Below are 19,908 nucleotides of genomic sequence, written 5' to 3' on the forward strand. Positions count from 1 at the left end.
TCTGTCCCTTTGCTCACTGCTCCGGCAGTCTTGCTCCGCTCTGACCCTTTCCTCACTGCTCCGGCAGTCTCGCTCCGCTCTGACCCTTTGCTCACTGCTCCGGCAGTCTCGCTCCGCTCTGACCCTTTGCTCACTGTTCCGGCAGTCTCGCTCCGCTCTGACCCTTTGCTCACTGCTCCAGCAGTCTCGCTCTGCTCTGACCCTTTGCTCACTGCTCCGGCAGTCTCTCTCTGCTCTGACTCCTTTGCTCACTGCTCCGGCAGTCTCGCTCTGCTCTGACTCCTTGCTCACTGCTCCGGCAGTCTCGCTCAGCTCTGACCCTTTGCTCACTGCTCCAGGCGGCCTCGTCCTGCTCTACTCTTGCTCACCGCTCCAGGCGGCCTCGTCCTGCTCTACTCTCGCTCACCGCTCTAGGCGGTCTCGTCTTGCCCTGCTCTCGCTCACCACTCTGGGCGGCCTTACTCTGCTGTGTTTGTCCGCCACATCTGTGGTTCTGTTCCTGAGTCCCAGTGTGTACTGGGTCCTATCCCACCTGTGTTCCTACCTGCTAGTGCCTCCCTGTCTGCACTCTAGCCGTGTTTGCCTCTACCCCCCTGCCTCCATACCCGCCTGCCTGCATACCAGTCGTGCCTGCCTATACCCACCAGTCTGTGTGCCAGCCTAACCTGTCTGTTCCTGTATTCCCCTGTGTGGGTCAACAGCCGTGTCCGGGGTCTGTCCTGGAGTAGCACCTGATCCCTCTGCTCGGTTCCTCCTTGGTGCACTGGCGTCGTATGCCGTCGTGCGACCCCGGTCAGATCGGGTGAATACCTAGTTACGCCCCTCCAGGCATTCACTCTCCGGCACGGTCCAGTGGAATCACACGCACACGCCGCTCAGCCCGGGCATGTGCATTACACTATCTACATCACCTGTATCAATAAATATTATTTTAAAACAATTGTTTGCAGTTTAAAATTCCCTAACATTGCACTATGTGTTTTGTGTCTGCCGTATATTTGCAACTGAGTATTTATAAAAAATAAAGCAGTAAGAAAATACCTCATCTGCAAGAAGTCATAATGGGATTTTCATTTTTTCCCAATGAATAGTAATCCTGTTTTTTAATATTTTTTTGAACAAAGTATAGAAAGAAACAGAACAAGCTCTATCTCCAAGGTTCTTCTGAGAGAACCCCGTAGTAATTGTGTCTGATTAATCTCTTTTTTTTTGTATCCCAAAAACTTGACACCCCCATTTTTTTGTTGTTGCATGGGATTTCTAGGTGGGAAAACATGGTATGTTCTTTAGGTATACTACCTCATGTCACCTCTTTTTGAAATTCCTTTAATTTTGACCAAATCTTTGAGCTTGATCTTTCCTTATTTATGGGAAATCAATGGTTTATTGTCCATAATATGTAATGGGTGTCCCCCTTTGCAAAACTGCAAGGTCAAAGACCTTGTTCAAATCTATCTTGGTTGGAATATAACTATCTATTCTCTTTTACACATAACATATGAGCTAACATCTCCACAATGGTGCCAATTTCAGCTTCTTCTCCAAAGCACCAGGGAACTAGTGATCAAAGCTTGAAAGCTTGTGTCTTTACTCATAGTATGTCTTTGGAATCCTAGGTAAGTGAGAAGTAGCATGGGGATGGATTTACATAATATGTTGTTATGAGTGTTTGAGATGTGCCATTTGCCAAAATTATTTTGGTTTCAAAAATTTCTCATTCGCTTATTACTTTTTTTTTTGGTGCTGGGGAATGATAACAACCCTGGTAAGTTGTAGAGAAGAGCAAAAGCTTCCAGAATTTGTTTTGAGCAGATTCACTTGAATTTGAATGGCAGATTATTTTCAGCATAAATAAATTTTTTACAAGTGGAAATCTTCCTGATTACTTTTAAAGAAAGAAATGGGGGAAGCAAATCTCCTTTATACTCACCTTTCCCCATCTGTTCGTATGTTGCGCCCATCGGAGCTCCCTGGTCTTCTCTTCTTTCCTTGCTTGTTCCATTGCTGAAGTCAATCTGAGGAATGTCATTGGCCTCACATGGTCACATTGTTGAAAGAATAATGTCCATTGAGTTGTGCGTGGCCCTCATGGTACTTTGCATAGTGAGTTACAGACCTCAAGTTGAGCTCCATAGCATGACCATGTGAGGCCAATCACAGGTCTCAGTTTGGCCTCAGCCCTGGAATGGAGAAATAGATTAAAAGCAGATTGGTGTAGGCAGCGTAAGAAAAGATAAGGATAACTGAAAATAAAATTATTCTTTAATTTTACCCCCTCCATGGTCCTCAACAGAATCAAAAAAAAAGTTACCGACTGGCCATCATTTTGCTGAATTCGTTCGAAACAAAACATCCCAAAAATATTCAGGAAAAGCGGCACTAATATTACTTGTTTTGAATATTGCTTAAACTACACAAGTCCGTGGGAGAAAAACTTTGTAAGGTCCCATAGGATTCAGATGTTTTATCAGTGCTGCCTTCAACTTGTAGCTTTTACTAAGCTTTCATATGTCTGAGTGCGTCAAGCCTAATCAGAAACCAAAAACCCATTGGGAGGCTCAGTGTTACCGCTACGCAAATTAAATGTACCTTCCTGATAAAATAACACTTTAACACAATCAGAACGCATTACTCATTGTAATCAACTGATTGGATGAATGTATAAAAACAAAGCAAGAAAAAAAACACTTTTTTCATTGTATCACAAAATGACTAAATCCTACGTTTTAATCTGCAAATTCTAATGCTGCATATAATAATAATAGTGATCAACATTCCCAGCCCCTTTGCTTCATACTTCTGATTACACATCTCCATGGTTAAAATCTAATTATCTCATTCTGGGTAGAACATGTCTGAATCACCAAAAGTGAACAGAAAAAAAAAAAAAGTTTTCAACTAAAGCTCTGTGCTGTAATTAGTCTTCACGCATGTGTTAAATATTCTTTCATGCTCGTCCAACCGGAAAAAAATAGAAAGATTGCTAATGATTCCAAATCAACAAAACAATAACGCTGAAGGGAATTCTCAGTAATGAAACATAATTAAAATACTTTTTTTCCTTTTTTTCTTCATCTGATGCTTGCAGAGAATCGTCTTGTTCTTTCATGTCACTTCCCACTAATGTTATTATATCTTGAACAATGGTGTTTAATCAGTTTGAACAGGTGTCACTTTCTGTGACAGTAATTTGTCAATTTCTTGCAATTAATTGTAAAACCAAAGTTGGATCCGTGTTTTATAGTTTACAGTAAAGAATACTATTAAAGCCTGGCAGGTTTGTTGTAATAAACAGATAGGAAACCTTAAGGGTATGGGCACATGACAACTTTAAGATGCTGGCAAGGTTATTGAGGCTTTCCTAAACATTCCAATGTTAGTTTTCTGAACCCACTTCAGGAAAAAGCTGGCTGATTTGCCATTGTTTTTGCTGCGTCTTTTCTTTATAATTAACCTGCTTCAACCTCCGATCCTTACAAGATCTCCTTCTCTACTTCCCTCTTACCTCCTTCTCCCACAATCCCATACAAGATTTCTCATGTGCATCCCCCCTACTCTAGAACTCTCAACCCCAACATATCAGACTCTCGCCTACCGTTGAAACCTTCAAAAGGAACCTGAAGACCCACCTTTCCAACAAGCCTTCAACATGCCGGAACCCTCACTCCACCATACCGCTGCATGTCCAGCTCTACCCTCATCTACTGTATCCTCACCCATCGCTTGTAGACTGAGCCCTCGTGGGTAGGGTCCTCGCTCCTCCTGTACCAGTCGCTGGCTCGTTTTGTTCAAGATTATTGTAAGTGTTTTTGCTATGTATATCCCATTTTTCACATGTAAAGCGCCATGGAATAAATGGCGCTATAAATAATAATAATAATTTATACTATAATTAGCGAGTGACCACCCAGCAAAAGCCGCCCGAAGAATGAACATGTTACTTCTTTTAACTGCTTCACAGTTCTGAAACAGTTAAATGAAGCATCAAAAGAATGAACATGTGCACAGCAAGTCATTTTTACATTGCTGTGCATTAAGTTAACTTTATGTTGTGTTTTGTCACCGCTTTTTCAGGCAAATGTCAGTCGGAATCAGTCTGAAAAAGATGTTGCGTGCACTTACTCAATGGTTGGATTTACACACAGCTTTTAGCAGGGATTCTCATGTATTTATATTGCTGTTAACTAGAGATGAGTGGATCTTTTGAAATTAAAATTCATAGAGTTTGCCAACATTTTCCAAAAAATTTATTTTGCAGCAAATAAATTTACACAAATCTTAATACTGGAAACATTTTAATTGCTCGGAAGATACATGTGGGGAGAGGAGAGAGCGCGAACCTCTCTGACCAAAAGAGCTTAGACAGAATAGAGAGAAAGGGAGAGAGGACCACAGTGACAATACGAACAACCACTCTAGAAGAGAGAGAGAGAGTACCTTTCTGACCAGAAGAACTTACACTCTACAGAATAGAGACAGAGAGAGGACTCTGATGACCAGAAGAACTTACACTCTACAGAAGAGAGAATTACCTAATGAACCTGCGGAAGAAACTGTGATCCACAGTGAGACGATGATCTGTGATAGCCCAGGTACTGACCACCGCTCTACAAGGTATGATAATCCGCTAAATGTCATAGCATCAGGGAATTATGGGAGGCCAGCATGGCAATGCAAAATGATATTGGCCTGCTCTCTGATGCTTCAGCGGTGTGGGAAATGGTGCATGGAAGGTTTTTTTTTGCAAATTGCAAATTGATCTCGAAGTGTTGCAATTTCAGGAAGTTCTACTAGAAATCGATCCTCTGCAGATCACTCTGTTCATCTCTAGATTTAACTCCTTTTTTTAAAAAAATTAAAAACTTTGCGCCCAATTGTTACTTTAGGGTATCTGCACATGTGTTTTTTGAACACTTAAAAAAAAATGTCTGAGTTTTCTTCAGGAAATGCTACTTTTTTTTTCTAAATGTTTTGAGCCATTTTTTGCTATTTGAAACAGTTTTGAAGAGTTTTTCAAGCAGTTGTGCAGAGTTTTTCTTTGAAGAGTTTTTTTGCAGCCTAATTTGGAGTGATTCCTATCAGATGCTTTAAAGATGCACTTTTTTTTCTCTCTAAAACGGAAGAATAATGCTCAAAAGATTTAACACATGGACAGCAAAGTCGTGTAACAGTGGAAATGAATAGGAAGAGTCTTTTGTCAATGATTTCGAGCAATTTTTCAAATGTTTTTTGGAGCAGACCAGCTACAAAAACTGCTCTAATCTCTGAAATCTGACCTTTGATTCATGTTGTCACAGTCAGCATGAATCAGACACTGACTTTGTCATTGCAGCTTTGTATGTTTTAATCTGAAATGCTGAGAGTACCATTCTTCTCAGATGACTAGTCCTAGGCTGTACCCTGGTGGCTTACCTCCATCTGCTTCCCTAGGCTGACAGGTTTCCAGGTCTCTCCCAATGTGTGCATGTATATGGAAAAACCTCTTAGTCTAAAGGAGGCTGAAAGAAGCCACAAGGGATCAGCTTGTTGTACTAGTTATCTGAGACGCATAGTACCCGGTCGGCTTAATATGTTAAATTTTAGTCTTCAACTGCAAAAAAAAAGACAGATTTTGTATTCCACGAAGGATTAAAATTTTTGTAAAATGTTATAACGTTTTGAAAAGTCTGAAATGATGAGTTAACTGAAAACATCTGAATAATGAAAATCATGCGGATACTGTCATGTAAATTAAGAAAATGTTGAGGACTGGAAAAAAAAACTTGGCAAAAAAGAAACAAATGAAATTATGAAATTAGCGCAGACATAAAAATTTCCAAAACCAGAGTTATACTCCCAAAAATTTGCAAAATAGGAAATTGGGACCTTGATTCTAAACAAATTGAACTCATTTAGAATTTCCACAAATTCATGGTCTTTAAAAAAACTGATTGTTTTGGGAGATTCAGTTCTCATGAATTCAGCTACAAATAAGAGTTTCTACCCCGAAACGCGTAAGCTTATGGATGATTAAACTTTTTTCTCTTTTTGCTTTTTTTCACCATGCTTTTAATTCCACAGTAAAAGTTTTGTTTTAACATATTTTCATTGATGCTGGAGCCCAGTCCTCATTAGTGTTGAGCCACGCCCGTAGTGTTCGGGTTCGGTTCGGTTCGTCGAACACCGGGATGTTCGTGGAACTGTTCGTCGAACACCTTAGAACAATGTCGAACACCGTCAAAACCAATGGCAGGGAAACAAAAACACATAGAAATACATAGAAAACACATAGACACTGCAGAGCGCAGGCATGCTTGCGCTCTGCAGTGTCTCTGAAGGATGACAAGCTGGATGGCAGCGTTCAGCTGTGATCCAGCCTGTCATCTCAATGCCATCCCAGCGTGGGAGAATTCTCCTGCTCAAGGGCTGAGCGCAGGAGAATTCATCCACGCTGTCAGTGACGTGCATGAGGTGAGCTGAGTTCATTGGACATGAGCTCATCTCAAGCACGTCACTGACAGAGTGGGAAAATTCTCCTGCGCTCAGCGCTTCAGCAGGAGAATTCTCTCACGCTCACCGCATGCGCAGGAGAGTTTTCCCACGCTGTCAGTGACGTGCATGAGGTGAGCCGAGTTCATTGGACATGACCTCGGCTCATCTTTATGCCGTCACAGCAAGACACTGAGGAGCGCAAGCATGCCTGTGCTACTCAGTGTCTGCGGCATGGCAAGCTGGATGGCAGCTTTCGGCTGCGATCCAGCCTGTCATGTGAATGTAGCAGAGCTGGAGCCCTCGTGGGAACCATGGAAAGGTAAGGATGCTGTTGGTTTATTATTTTACTTTTATTGCAGAAGACATTGGCTTCAGCTGGAATGGGCGTGATTGTAAGTATGGTTTAATTTAGAACAATAAAGAATTGTGTGTCTATTTCAATTAAAGGACTTTATTCTGGGTGTTTGTGCGTTTTTTTTAACTTTGACTATGGGGTTAGTAATAGGGGTGTCTTATAGATGCCTCTCCATTACTAAACTGGGCTTGATGTCAGCTGGCATCCTATGGATGCGCCATTTCTGGGGCGGCTGACGGCTGGTGTTTCTAGCCTGGGAGGCGGCCAATATTCATGGCACCCTTCCTGGGTTATTAATATCAGCCCCCAGCTGTCTGCCTAGCCTTTGCTAGCTATTAAAATAGGGGGAACCCCACATCATTTTTTTGGGGAGTCCCCCATTTTAATAGCTAGTAAAGGCTAGGTATTCAGCTGCGGGCTGATATTAGTAGCCTGGGAAGCTCCGTGGGTATTACCCCCTTCCCAGGCTTCAAACATCTGCCCCAGCCATCTGCTTAACCTCCGCTAGAGACTTAAATTATGGGGAACCCCACGCCAATTTTTTTTTTTATAAATCCTTTATTTTAACACTAAATGACAAGTACAGTAATCAACACTGTCACTATACTTATTATGTATGTGACTGACATGTTTCTTTCTATCTAATCTATGTGTGATGCTCTATTCTTTCTGTTCTAAATTGTCGGGTACAGATGCTGAATTGCCGGCCGGCTTTTTTAAAGAAACAGATGCATGAATACACTATTATTTTTTTTTAATTAATCCTTTAACACTAAATGACAAAAACGGTAACCAACACTGTCACTGTACTTCTTATATATGTGACTGACATGTTTCTATCTATCTAATCTATGTGTGATGCTCTATTCTTTCTGTTCTAAATTGTGGGGTACCAGTGTATGCCGCTGCTGAATTGTCAGCTTTTCACGTTTCACTGTGAGCACTGTTCCCATCGATTTGGACAACCACTGTAATGCCACAACCACCATGGCTGTGGCATTATAGTGAGTGGCAGACAATCCCTGCATGATTGGTGCTCTAAATAGCGCCAGACATGCAGGACACGCTTTTGGTGCACGTACAGTTATGGAACATAATCTCGAATAGCCAAATTTTTTGCAAATCATTCGAGTTCATCGAACGACTCGAACACCGCCCAAAACAGCTCGAATTTGAGATTGGCGAACAGTTCTCGTCGAACACCGCTCATCTCTGGTCCTCTTGTATCTTCTCTCGCATTTCTGACCTGGATGCCAGCCTGCTGTGTTCCTACACTCCCTGCACCATGTCCTGACCAAACAAGGTCTACCAGGGTACCTATGTAAATTAAAGTGTTTTTTACACTGAATTGTCCTCACTATAAGATGAGCTGATTGCCATTTTGTTTCTCCTTCCATACTAACATTGACCCTGACATGTTCCTTCTGCTAAAGTTCCCAGTTTGTTCTCAGTTCTCTTGCAAAGCTCCAGCTGTGGTCTTCTGTTCACTGATTGCCAAAGCACCAACTAGTCCTTGACACATGTTATGGCTTCAAGACCTTTTTCCCATTCAGTCACCTTGCCCAGTGCATAAGGAGCAGGCAAAGGATGATTAGGGAGCTGAGGCGCCAGGGACAGGTGAGAGGCAAGGTGGATAAAATATTTTATTGCTTGTTAACCCATTTTAAGCCCTCTATTCATCTTTAGTATTCAGTCTAAAGCAGATTTCTAGATGTACATATTTATAATATGATGATATGGTATTAGGCAGTAAAATAAAGCTACTGTACATAACACTGGCATGGGGATATTACATTTTCAATTCAATTTTCTTTTAAATAAAAGCTTCAGGACTCAAAATTCAAAATAAAATATAATGTTTTTCAGTCTTTACCAGAGATGTGTAGTCTGAAGTTCACGCTCCAAACTTTGATCTGAAAATCTCTTTCCTCTCTATAGAATAATTTATTTTCAAATTCCATTTTTAATCAACATTTGAAGGTCCAGAATAATAATTAAGATCTCGCTAGAATATTAATTCAAACCATTATCTGTCCAAATGCAAAGCAGAAACAGAGTCACTGTGGGCTTTTCCCATGTATGAGAACTAGGCTTGTAAAATAATATTACGCATCACTTGTTAAGTTGTTTATATACCTTAGATACCAGTCGATTTATCACTTTCTCGGCTGATCGCTATCACTCCTGACTTCTATCATGCGCATGCATGCTTGACGCATTGGTTAATAGTTGCTAAGGTTGAAAAAAGGCACAAGTGTAGATCCATAGGAAGGCTAGAAAACTATGAGGCTGAAGCCAGTTGTCCTGTATTTAAGGAAAAAAACTTTTTTTTCCATTTCCAGATACGCTAAGCAGACTAGCTCCCCGGATCAATGTCACATTACAGAATTTAGTACACAAAAGCTGTGATATTATATTTTTCAGAAAAGGCAACAAGGCCGTTCTTGTACATTTTTAGTAAAGTGATCACTGCGGCATCACGTGGCAGAGTTCCATAATATTACTGCTCTTACGGTAAATAATCCATAATCTCACTGCTCTTACAGTAAAGATTCACTGTTTATGATGAAACTTTCTTTCCACAATTTTTTTATTACAATTTTTTTACCTTTTCTTAAACTTTCAATATTTCTTATTACAATTTTTTATCTTATATTTATTGTACAGGTTTAATATTATTATAGATTTTACTTTTGCACAAGTGGCAATACCGAATATGATTATTTTTTTTATTTTTTTTAGATTTATTAATTTTAATTTGAGAAAAGGAGGGGATTTAAAATTTATTTTTTTATATTTTAATATTTTAAAATAGCTTTTTTTATTTACTTTTTTTAGTGCTCTTAGGAGGCTTGAACTTGGCCCTTCTTGTACTTTTTAAGTGAACTGACCATTATCTTGTCTTGTGACAGAGAGTTTCATAATCTTACTGCTCTTGCTGTAAAGAAACCAGAATCTCACTGACCTTACAGTAAAGATTCATTGCTTCTAATTGTGATTAAACTGTATTTCCACAATTTTACTCTTACAATATTTTTTTATTACAATTTTTTTTTCCTTTTATTAAACTTTCAATATTTCTCATAACAATATTTTATCTTTTAATTATAGTACAGGTTTAATAATTTTATATTTTGATAAATTTTACTTTTGCAACAAGCGGCAATACCAAATATGTTTATTTATTTTTATTTTTTTAGATTTCTTAATTTTAACCTGAGAAAAGGAGGGGATTTAAATTTTTTTTTATATACTTTAGAAAACATTTTATTTTACTTTTTCTTAGATGCCCTAAGGAGGCTTGAACCTGCCCTTCTTGTACTTTTTAAGTGAAATGACCATTATGTCATCTTGTGACAGAGAGTCTCATAATCTAACTGCTCTTACTGTAAAGAAACCAGAATCTCACTTCACTATCTTAATTATGATTAAACTTTCTTTCAGCAATTTTTCCATTAAAATATTTTTTATTACAATTTTTTACCTTTTATTTACTTTACACGTTAAATAATTTTATATTTTGATAGATTTTACTTTTGCACAACTGGCAATACCAAATATGTTTATTTTTTTATTTTATTTTTTACATTTCTTAATTTTAACTTGAGAAGAGGAGGGGATTTAAAGTCTTTTTAGATACTTTAAAATTCTTCAAAAAAATATTTTTTTTTTACTTTTTACTTTTTTTATTTAGTTCCTACACGAGACTTGAACCTGCAAGACAATATGACGATCTCGTAGGTATTGTCCGCATTTGTTGGATTTCAGTTCCACGAACACTTACTTTTTAGAATATCCTTAACATTATTGAAAAATTGGTCTTTCATATGAAGTTAACGTAAATTGTACTTTTTTTTGGAAATGTTTATGACTTACTTTTAAAGAGATTTCTAGTCTAATGTTTTATAATTACAGTACCACTTGCTGACTGACTGATTTCAATACGGTAAATTACTAGTTTAAAGCTTAATTGTATTAGTAACTGAAAGAACACGAAGTGCCCAGAACAGAGACAACAAAAATAACATGAAAATGCAATCATGCAATGTTATAAAGCAAATCTCAAATAATAAAAAGTTTCTTAACATGTTGAATGACGGAACTCTTGTCCTCATCTTCCCAAGACTACTTGTTCCACTTAATCCATTAATTCCCATTCACAATAGTTACTGTATATTTAACAATATATTATTTGTATCTAATATAAGAATGCTGGCCATATTACCGCTAATGCAGAAGTGGATAGTAAATTTATCATCTCCTCTACATTAAGACTTATGTCAGCTTTCACGAGATATGTCCATTAGATGTATTTTTATTATGTAAACACTAATAACAATACTTAAAATGATAAGTCATCTAATGGATTCCTACCCTAAAAATGTCTGATTTATTAGCATCTATTTATTTTGGACTATAAATTACTTTAATAGATAGGAATAAATTGGAAAAAAATGTGAACAAAAAAGTTCAAACAGGGACAAATATAAGGGAAAATAGTTTCTACACGATAAGGGCAGGTGCAGATGACCGTATTTTGGGTCCAAGTGCAATCCGACAAAGCATTGTATCACACTCGGACCAATATTAATCTATGGGGCTATGCAAATGTCCGACAAAGTTGCTGTATGCCCGAATTCGGTCCGATATTTGTATCGCACTCGACAATGCAATTCATTGAGTGCGTGGAAACAATTGGACTACATTCGGATGACATCTGCGTTCAGTCCGATTTCCTCGAACTGATAGAATGAAGAAGATGGAGAATTTAAAGAGATTGTCTGGGACTTTTAGATGAAGGTCTGTCATTAAGATAGGTCATAAATATTTGATTGATGTAGGTTCAACAACAGACACATTCGAATATCAGCTGTTCCTTGTGTCAGCGTTGGCCAGAAGTGCTGAGTTGTGGAGCTGCACAGCATAGATCCATTAATGGTAAGGTTGCTGCTGCTGGGTACTGCACATCCACCCCCAATTCAAACAGTAAATTTAAAAATCTAACGCTATATACATTTGCTCAGTATGGGATTACATTTTTTTGTTCAACTATAGACTTGAATAGTTGAGTCTCCTCCAAAATATGGAGGAGACTAGTGCATGTCGCAAACTTGAACAGCACCATTAATTAACATGAGTCTTAGTGCTGTCAGTGCTCACATCAGAAATATGTGTAAACTTAGCCTTTGAGGCAACAGGAGCAAGGAGCTGCTTTTATAGCTAATCCATACTTGCTCAGCATTGAATACTACATTTCCCCAGTAGAGAAATCGCACTTTTGGCCATAAGTTTCTCTATCCTTTAAAAAAAGATTGTCAGGAGTTAGCCAAAACCCTTTAAACCACCCTTTCATCTACTAAGTTTCCGAATAAAAAAAACTTTGCTTCTCGTCTCTACTGATGGCAAAAATGGGAAAACACATTAATACTACTACTACTATTGCTACTACTACTAGTACTACTATTAGTACTACTATTTACTTATTTTGCTCACTTATATAGCGCCATTAACTCCACATCACTTTACAGACAATATCATCACTGTCCTCATTGGGGCTCAAAATCTAAATTCCCTATCAGCATGTCTTTGGAGTGTGGGAGGAAACCGGAGAACCCAGAGGAAACCACGCAAACACGGGGAGACTATCAAGATGACTAAAATGCCATAACAATACCTTTACTTTAAGACTTTAAAAATGTAAATAATTTATAACGATCCTGCATTTTTTAGGTGGTAACTTACTCTGGCACTCTGTCCAGCAATCAATTGGTCATCTTCCGTTTGAACACTAGTTCGACTTCTGACATCATAATCTTCCTGTTCAAAGTCAGAGTCATCTTCTAATTCTTCAGGAGTCTTTAAAAAAAAGCCAAACATTAGATAATAATACTAAGCTTTTTGACTACTTGTAAAGTTATCAGTATGTATGAACAAAGCAATAGGCTAAAACTCAAAAATGTTATCTTGCAAATGAGCACCAGGGTGCAATAGCTTAGGCTGTCAAGCACTAACTACTCTCTCAATAGGTAAGTAATCAAAACTCTGATCTTCTAAATCATTTGGCTCACTCGATAGGAAAAAACATGAATCAACACAGTTTAAATATTGTATAATGAGATCTCTCGAGATCCAAAACTTCATTGATATATAGCTTTTTAGCTGGGAGATCATCATATATACATAGGACCAGAAAAATCTAATCCAGATCGAGGAAGCCTTCTCAAAGTGATGGCCTTCTCGAAAGATCTTATTGGATATATTTGTAGCTAGGTGGACCCAATCACCAGACATAGATTTTCAGGCAGATAATATTTAAAGATTTGTGATGATATTTCTGAACTCGAGAGAGTTTCATTTGTCTTTGACCTTATGTTCTACCTGCTCAGAAAAAATATTATGACTTACCCTTATCATCAATACAGCTTTCCTAATGTCCCTCACACCATCGTAAACTAATCGAGATGCATCAATAAATTCATTCTCTTCAAATGTTTGTGGGATATTTGTGCTCAATGCTTCAATGGCAACTTCTACTTGTTCAGCAAAACGAGGCATAACTTAATAAAGGAGACAATAGATAAGTGTTAGGATATATTGAGTCCAATACATGTTTTTGGAGTTTACTAGTCACTCTCACAACCCAAAGACGCTGGAGAATTAATAAACAGTGCTATTAGTTGGTTTTCTGTAACTTCTTGAGTATTTTTGAAAGAAAAACAAACAGATTGAAGTAGCACCTGCTAGATACCATAAGGAACTTCAACAGTTCAGCACGACTCAAGAACAATTGATTAACCTTACGTTTTATGATATGAAGCTTAAAGTGTAGGATGCCGTTTATAGTACATCAAGGAAAATTTGCACTAAACAACATTGCCCGGGGAAATTCTTAACATGAAAAAACTCTAAAGCTTTTGGTACAAAAAGCTGAAGTCCTTCAACTTCAAAAACTATTCTCTTAGCACAGTTCATGGATTCAACTTAATGATTTTTACGTTACCTTTTCAAATTCACAATTTCTTTTATATATATATATACAGTATATATATATATATATATATATGTATACATATATGTATATATATATATGTATACTGGCACAGAGCTACTAAAAAGAGACAATCTCCTATTATGATGGACTTAGCAAAATGATGGTTAAACATTCACTTCAAGGTCATATTGTGTCATATATTTCTTAGCAGCATAACAAATAATCACTAAAAGTTTTATAGGGGACTCCGTCTTGATAATTTTTTTTCCATTTGTTTAACATAGAAATATGTAAACTAAGCTAAAATAATTGAATTTTGAAAAGTGCCCTGAAATAACAACACTGGTACTGGGAGCCTATAAGCTCCACTTCTGATTTGTAATTAGCACAAATGTGGCCCCAGTCAACACAAGAGAGAACGTCATATGTAAGTACATGACCAGAGTTGTGTAAGAAGGAGGCTGGCTGACAATTTATTCCAGAAGCTAGGCCACCTCTATTTTCTGTCTCGGCAAATACGCAGAGAAAGAAGGATGCTGATTTACATTTTGAAGTTAGTCAGTCAGTCAACTCTCTTTACATCACTGGTTTTGATATTGAGACAGGAAGTTATTGTCTACATAGAACCAGGGTGGAAGTTACTGAGACTAAAAACCAGAGCTGATATCTTGTGATTGAGACACATTACTTAATTTAAATATTAGAGACTAGTGAATCGATTTGCAGGACCTTAGATTGGTGGCTAAGTCAGTCTCCCGCTGCCGCTAGAAGGGAGCCCTGCTAATCGCCTCCTTTCTACCAGCATCCCCGCTCCGTTTTTGATTTGCAGGCATTGTGCAACGTCATTATTGAAACTTGATGCACAGAAAACATTGTGCCAGGCCAGCTGATCAAAAGAGGAGCCAAAGATGCAAATAGGTAGGAGGCGGTTCACATACATCCAGCGGCCAAGGAATACTGACCTGGACATTCTTCTAGGGTCCTATGAATTGATTAGCTCATCTCTATTAATTATATCATTATGTTCTAGGTTGAAGAATTCTCTAGTTGAGAAAACTCAATTAAAATAATTTTATATTTTATCCATCAATGACTGATTCATGCATAGGCAGCTCAGAGGCAAATCGTTATCAGCATGGTAAAAAAATAAGTTCAATTAATGGTAGACGGAGATAATAGTAATATTTTTATTACCTTTGTACCTTACCAGCCTGAGAGAGAAGAAAAGGGCAAGGGGTCCTCGGGACAATCCCTTTTTTAATTAGTTATTCTCTTTGTTAGCAGATATTAGCTATAACGATGGACATTATATATGTTCTAAGGTCCAATAAATAAAAAAATCTCTAAATTACAGGAAAGCACTACTTTTTTTTTCATTTTATTTAAAGTTATTTAAAGATTCAGCCTTGTCATTCGTACTCAAAATGGAGGTAAGACACGTAGGGTAATAAGAAAAATGTTATACCCATAATGTGTGTTGCCAAACTAAAAATGCTCAAAAAAAAAAATAAAGAAATCTAGTTTTGTTTTTTTACTTTTCTTTACTTCCAATGTGAATTTTTCTTATCCACATCACATTTCTTGGATACAAACAAACCAATCAAGTGTAATTCTGGTCTTGAAATTTATGTCCCTACTAACCTGTGTCATTAGGATCAAATACAGACTTCTCGAATGAAAGAAAAGCAACATACATTCTTCTGAACTCAGCCATTCCTAAGAATAGCTACCATTTAAAAAATAATAGCAGCCTTTGCTATTGTCAAATTTTATTTTTAAAAATATTATATGTTGGGATTGATAAAAAAAGATAATTTGAGGTGTTTTTCTATTAACAGAATGGAGTTCATGACATTACACAAAGTTTTAAAACTCCGCTCCCTACACGCCGGTCTGCTAAAGTTTCCTGGGGGCTTTGTAAGTAGCCCTGCTTACTTCCATGTGTTGATCTTCCTAGGCCACACCTGTGGCTTGGTATTACATCTTTATATTAAGACTTTGAGCTTCTTTGTGCACAGTTCCTGCTGATAGCCTCTTGGAATTCTCCTGGCTGCTTGTGGTTTCTAGTCGATGAAATATCTGTCTGTGGCTTTCAGTACCACTGCTATCTGTCTAGAGTCTCCAGGATGCCTCCTATCTGCCTGCAGGTTCCATGGTATTCATACTTTCTTGTTACTCTGGAGTTCTGTCTGCTTTCTATTCCAGATCTTCTAGGACCTATGTGTAGTGTATGCCGGTGGCTTACAGGATGTCTCCTAACCATCTGCGACTTCCATGCTTCCATGGTATTTAGATTTTATTTTTGCTCCTTAGTTTTGTCTTTTAGCTGTATGCAGTCTCCAAGACACCTACTGCCTGCCTGCGGCTTACAGTTCTTCAGTCTCCTGTCTGACTGTAGTCTTCAGTAACTCTGCAACCTTTCTGCGGTCTCCAAGAGCTCTCCTGTCTGTCTGAGGGTTCCAGTCTTTCAATCTCTTGTTTGCCTGCAGACTTCAGTAACTTTGCAACATGTCTGCAGTCTTAAGGACGTCTTCTGGCTGCCTGTGGCTTCCAGTTCCCCCAGTTAACTGACTGACTGTGTTCTGCGTGCTTACCCGTCTGCTTTACCAATGCTAGTGTCCCGTTTGCCTACCCTGATGTTGGGCTTAGAGGATCCACCCCACTTGGTGAGCCTCATCTTCTAACAAATATCCACAAAATACATCTTAATCATTCACCTATCCCTGAGACCTAAGGCTCGCTGAGCCCCATCTCTTGGCCACTGTAAATGGAGAGGAGATTGTACATAAAAATGTGGTACATAAAATATTTAAGAAATTTTCACTACTGCTCAAATAACAAAACTTCATATTGATGAGAGAAAAAGTAAAAAAAAATCTATTTCCACCAAAATATAAATATAATAAACAAAAAAAGATAAAAGAGACAATGAAGGATTTATTCAACTTCAGCCACTTACCAGTTTCAGAAAGTAACTTTGTAGCTTCCAGAACCTTCTCTGTGTAGACTCCAGCCTCATAGTTCTCCATCTCAGCATTAATAATATGAATGACTCTGGCAGCACGGCCTCGAATAGCCCCTGCAGTTCTATCCAATGTGTCAACATCTCCCTCTTGTAGAGCAATTACACACTTGTTTACATCCTCCAGTATGTGGTTTTCTGAAAGATCAATACAGACATCTTTTTTTCCTATTTGACTTTATGTTTTAAAAGATGCTTTACATAAAAGCCGGAAAGAGTTAAAATCATTTTTAATTATTTTTTAATGAAAATTGGACTTTTACTAATTTTTAAAATGAAGATTTAATCCCAAAGACGTAGAGGTGTTGGTGTCAGAATAGCAAGAAAAGCACAATAACTATGTTATGGAATTATGCTTAATGAAGCACTCCTCCTTCCATCAAAATTTTTATCCTCTTAATATATTTCAATCATCATATTATACAGCACTCTGTACTTACAATTGCTCATTTTGCCCTTCTACCCAGTTAATTCTTGTCTTTTCCATTAGGTCTATGACATCACGTGACTAAAAACAGACTAACTGAATTCTTCTAAGTTCTATGTAGAAACAGTAAGTCTATTTTCACCACATGAGCCATCACTGCAAAAGTCTATGGTGGAGGAGGGAGCGAAGAAGTTGAAGAGAGGAATGACTCATGCAGGGAAAAGAGAAGAATTGACTGGGTTGAAAGGCAAAATAAGCAATTGCAAGTGCACAGTGCTATGTAATATGGCGATTGCAATATATTAGGAGTATAAAAACTTTGATGGAAGTGCTTCTTTAACTTCTCACTGTGTTAGGGGTAGAACAATCAGGAGTTCATCGGAATGTTCTAAGGATCTGACAGACCCATCCTCTTAGAAGTTCTTAATTGTAATGACATATTATTAAAACCTCCTGCCTAATGTTGTGAAGAGACCCTAAGTGCCACCAAAACAGCTTTGCCACATGGACCCCACAAGACCCCACAAGACCCTTGAATGTGTCCTATGATATCTGACTCCAAGATCTTGGCACCTGATTTTTGAAATTCTGTGAGTTTTGAGGTAGAAATTCCACGGATTGGCCTAGTTTCTCTAACACATCCCATAGATGATCGATCAGATTTAGATCTGGGGTATTTGGAGAGTAGCCATCAACTTGAACTTTTTTGTCATGTTTCTCAAACCAGTGTGGCAAATGGCATTATCCTACTGAAGAGGACACTGCCTTTTATTAATAGCACTGCCTAAGTTTCATAGTTTTTTAATGTTGAGGGCAAACTTAAATCCATTGAATTCAACTTATAGCAGCCTGTTCTAGAGGAAGGCAAAAACCCAATGGAGTGGACACTAATAACTCCATTTTAGGGGAAAAATTTCTTCCTAATTCCATAATGGTAATTAAACAAATTTCCTGGATCAACACCCCATCACAGAACCTAGCACCCAGTTATCTGCATCCAGTTATCAGCATCCAGTCCCTTCTTGAATTTTAGTAGTGAATCAAACATTACTACATCATGTGGCAGAGAGTTCCATAGTCTCACTGCTCTTACTGAAAAAAATCTGCATCTGTGATTATGATTAAACCTTCTTTCCTCTAAGGGTAGAGGGTGCTCCCTTGAAGGGGGATGTTTAGTCTGCACAATGTTCAGGTAGATGGCAAATTTCATATCCACATGAATTCCAGAAAACAAGGTTTCCCAACAAACATTGTCTGGTGCATCACATTTCCCATTGCCTCCAATTTCTTCTCTCCATTCCACAGTACATCCTGGTACCATCTCTTCCCCAGGTAAGTGAGGCATACACACCCTGCTGTCCACATGATATAAGCCATGATTCTTAAGACCGTACAATCTTTTTCCTCTTGTCAATGGTCTAGTTCTGAAGTTGTAGGTTATCATAGTGGACCAGCTAGATAAGCCTTCTAAATCAGCATGTATCACTCATAATCCTCTTGCTGGTTCACCTGCCATCCTTCCTTGGATCACTGTTGGTAGGTTGCAACCATTGCATAAGAGGAACACCTTACAAGGTTTGCCATTTTGGAGATGCAGCGACCAAGTTTTCAAGTCTTTACTAGTTGACTCTGGTTATTCAGATCCTTAAACTTGACCATTTTTTCTGCTTTTAACTCATCAACTTCAAAAACTTTCTGTCTACTATATTATGCCACCCATGACATGTGCCATTATCATGAAATAGTCAATTAAATTGGCTTCACAGGTTAATGGTTTCAATGTTAGGACAGTTCACAGTAAATATAATTTTCTATTACCTCTAATCGATCTATCTATTTGTATGAATTTCTTTTTATTTCTAAAATCCAATGAATATTTCCCTTTCTCTGCTTGTCATTACTTAACATAAGATAAACTTTGTCAGATTGTTCCCACAGACTCTTACTGGTGATGGCCTGTTTATGACATAAATTAGTTTGGTTCAATTTGCTTATGCCTAAAACTTCAATAATATGAAAGATTCCATCTGTCGAAGATCAATACGGTTTTAAAAAAGGTTATGAAAAAAAAATTAAAATGGCAAAGCATTTGATCTGGAAAATTTTTTGGCTTAAAAGTTACTATTGATCCTTATTTGCAGGGCACGACAAATAAAATGACCAAACTCACTTTCCTAGGGTTCTCTAAAATTGGATGTGAAATGAATTTTCTGCTAAATGAGAGTAACAAGATGGCAGGATACCAGTGTCTAGCGGCTGTTTAGCCAATTGCTTTTCAGCGCTTTTGCTAAATGCTGGACAGATAGCGAGCCGGAGAAGGTAATTGAAGCGTATAAGTCAGCATGCATCTGCTTTATCATAACATACCGAATGACAACTCAAATAATTTCAGCGAATCTACGCCGTAATGTGCAATATAAAGAAAATGCAGAAGAGATTGAGTTATAGATCTTAATAAATGTTTGTAGACATAGTTAATTATGGTTCAATATCTCCCACTCAAACATTAGGACGCACCATAACTCAGCACCATACTTCATTTGAGTCCAGTCCAAGTTACATTGCTGACGGTTCTCTTGCCATAAAGTATGAGGAGACAGTGTAATTACATAGATATCCCTATTTCAGAGTAAATATACCAT

At 37.9% G+C, this 19,908-nt stretch overlaps 1 protein-coding gene across 3 annotated transcripts in view; it reads right to left on the minus strand.

Annotated features, from left to right (window-relative positions):
* LOC141163824 (catenin alpha-2) overlaps positions 1–19,908 on the minus strand; it is a 1,318,034-nt gene that overhangs the window by 394,998 nt on the left and 903,128 nt on the right. For all 3 annotated transcript variants that reach the window (XM_073649181.1, XM_073649182.1, XM_073649183.1), the window contains 3 exons: positions 16,777–16,977; positions 13,232–13,383; positions 12,569–12,682 (listed from right to left, as the gene is read on the minus strand). In XM_073649181.1, the coding sequence (XP_073505282.1) occupies positions 12,569–12,682; positions 13,232–13,383; positions 16,777–16,977 (467 nt within the window). The remainder of the gene's footprint in view (positions 1–12,568; positions 12,683–13,231; positions 13,384–16,776; positions 16,978–19,908) is intronic.

Source organism: Phyllobates terribilis, unplaced genomic scaffold, assembly GCF_046119375.1.
Source record: "Phyllobates terribilis strain yellow unplaced genomic scaffold, ASM4611937v1 Scaffold_1__5_contigs__length_1240528914, whole genome shotgun sequence".
NCBI lineage: Eukaryota > Metazoa > Chordata > Amphibia > Anura > Dendrobatidae > Phyllobates > Phyllobates terribilis.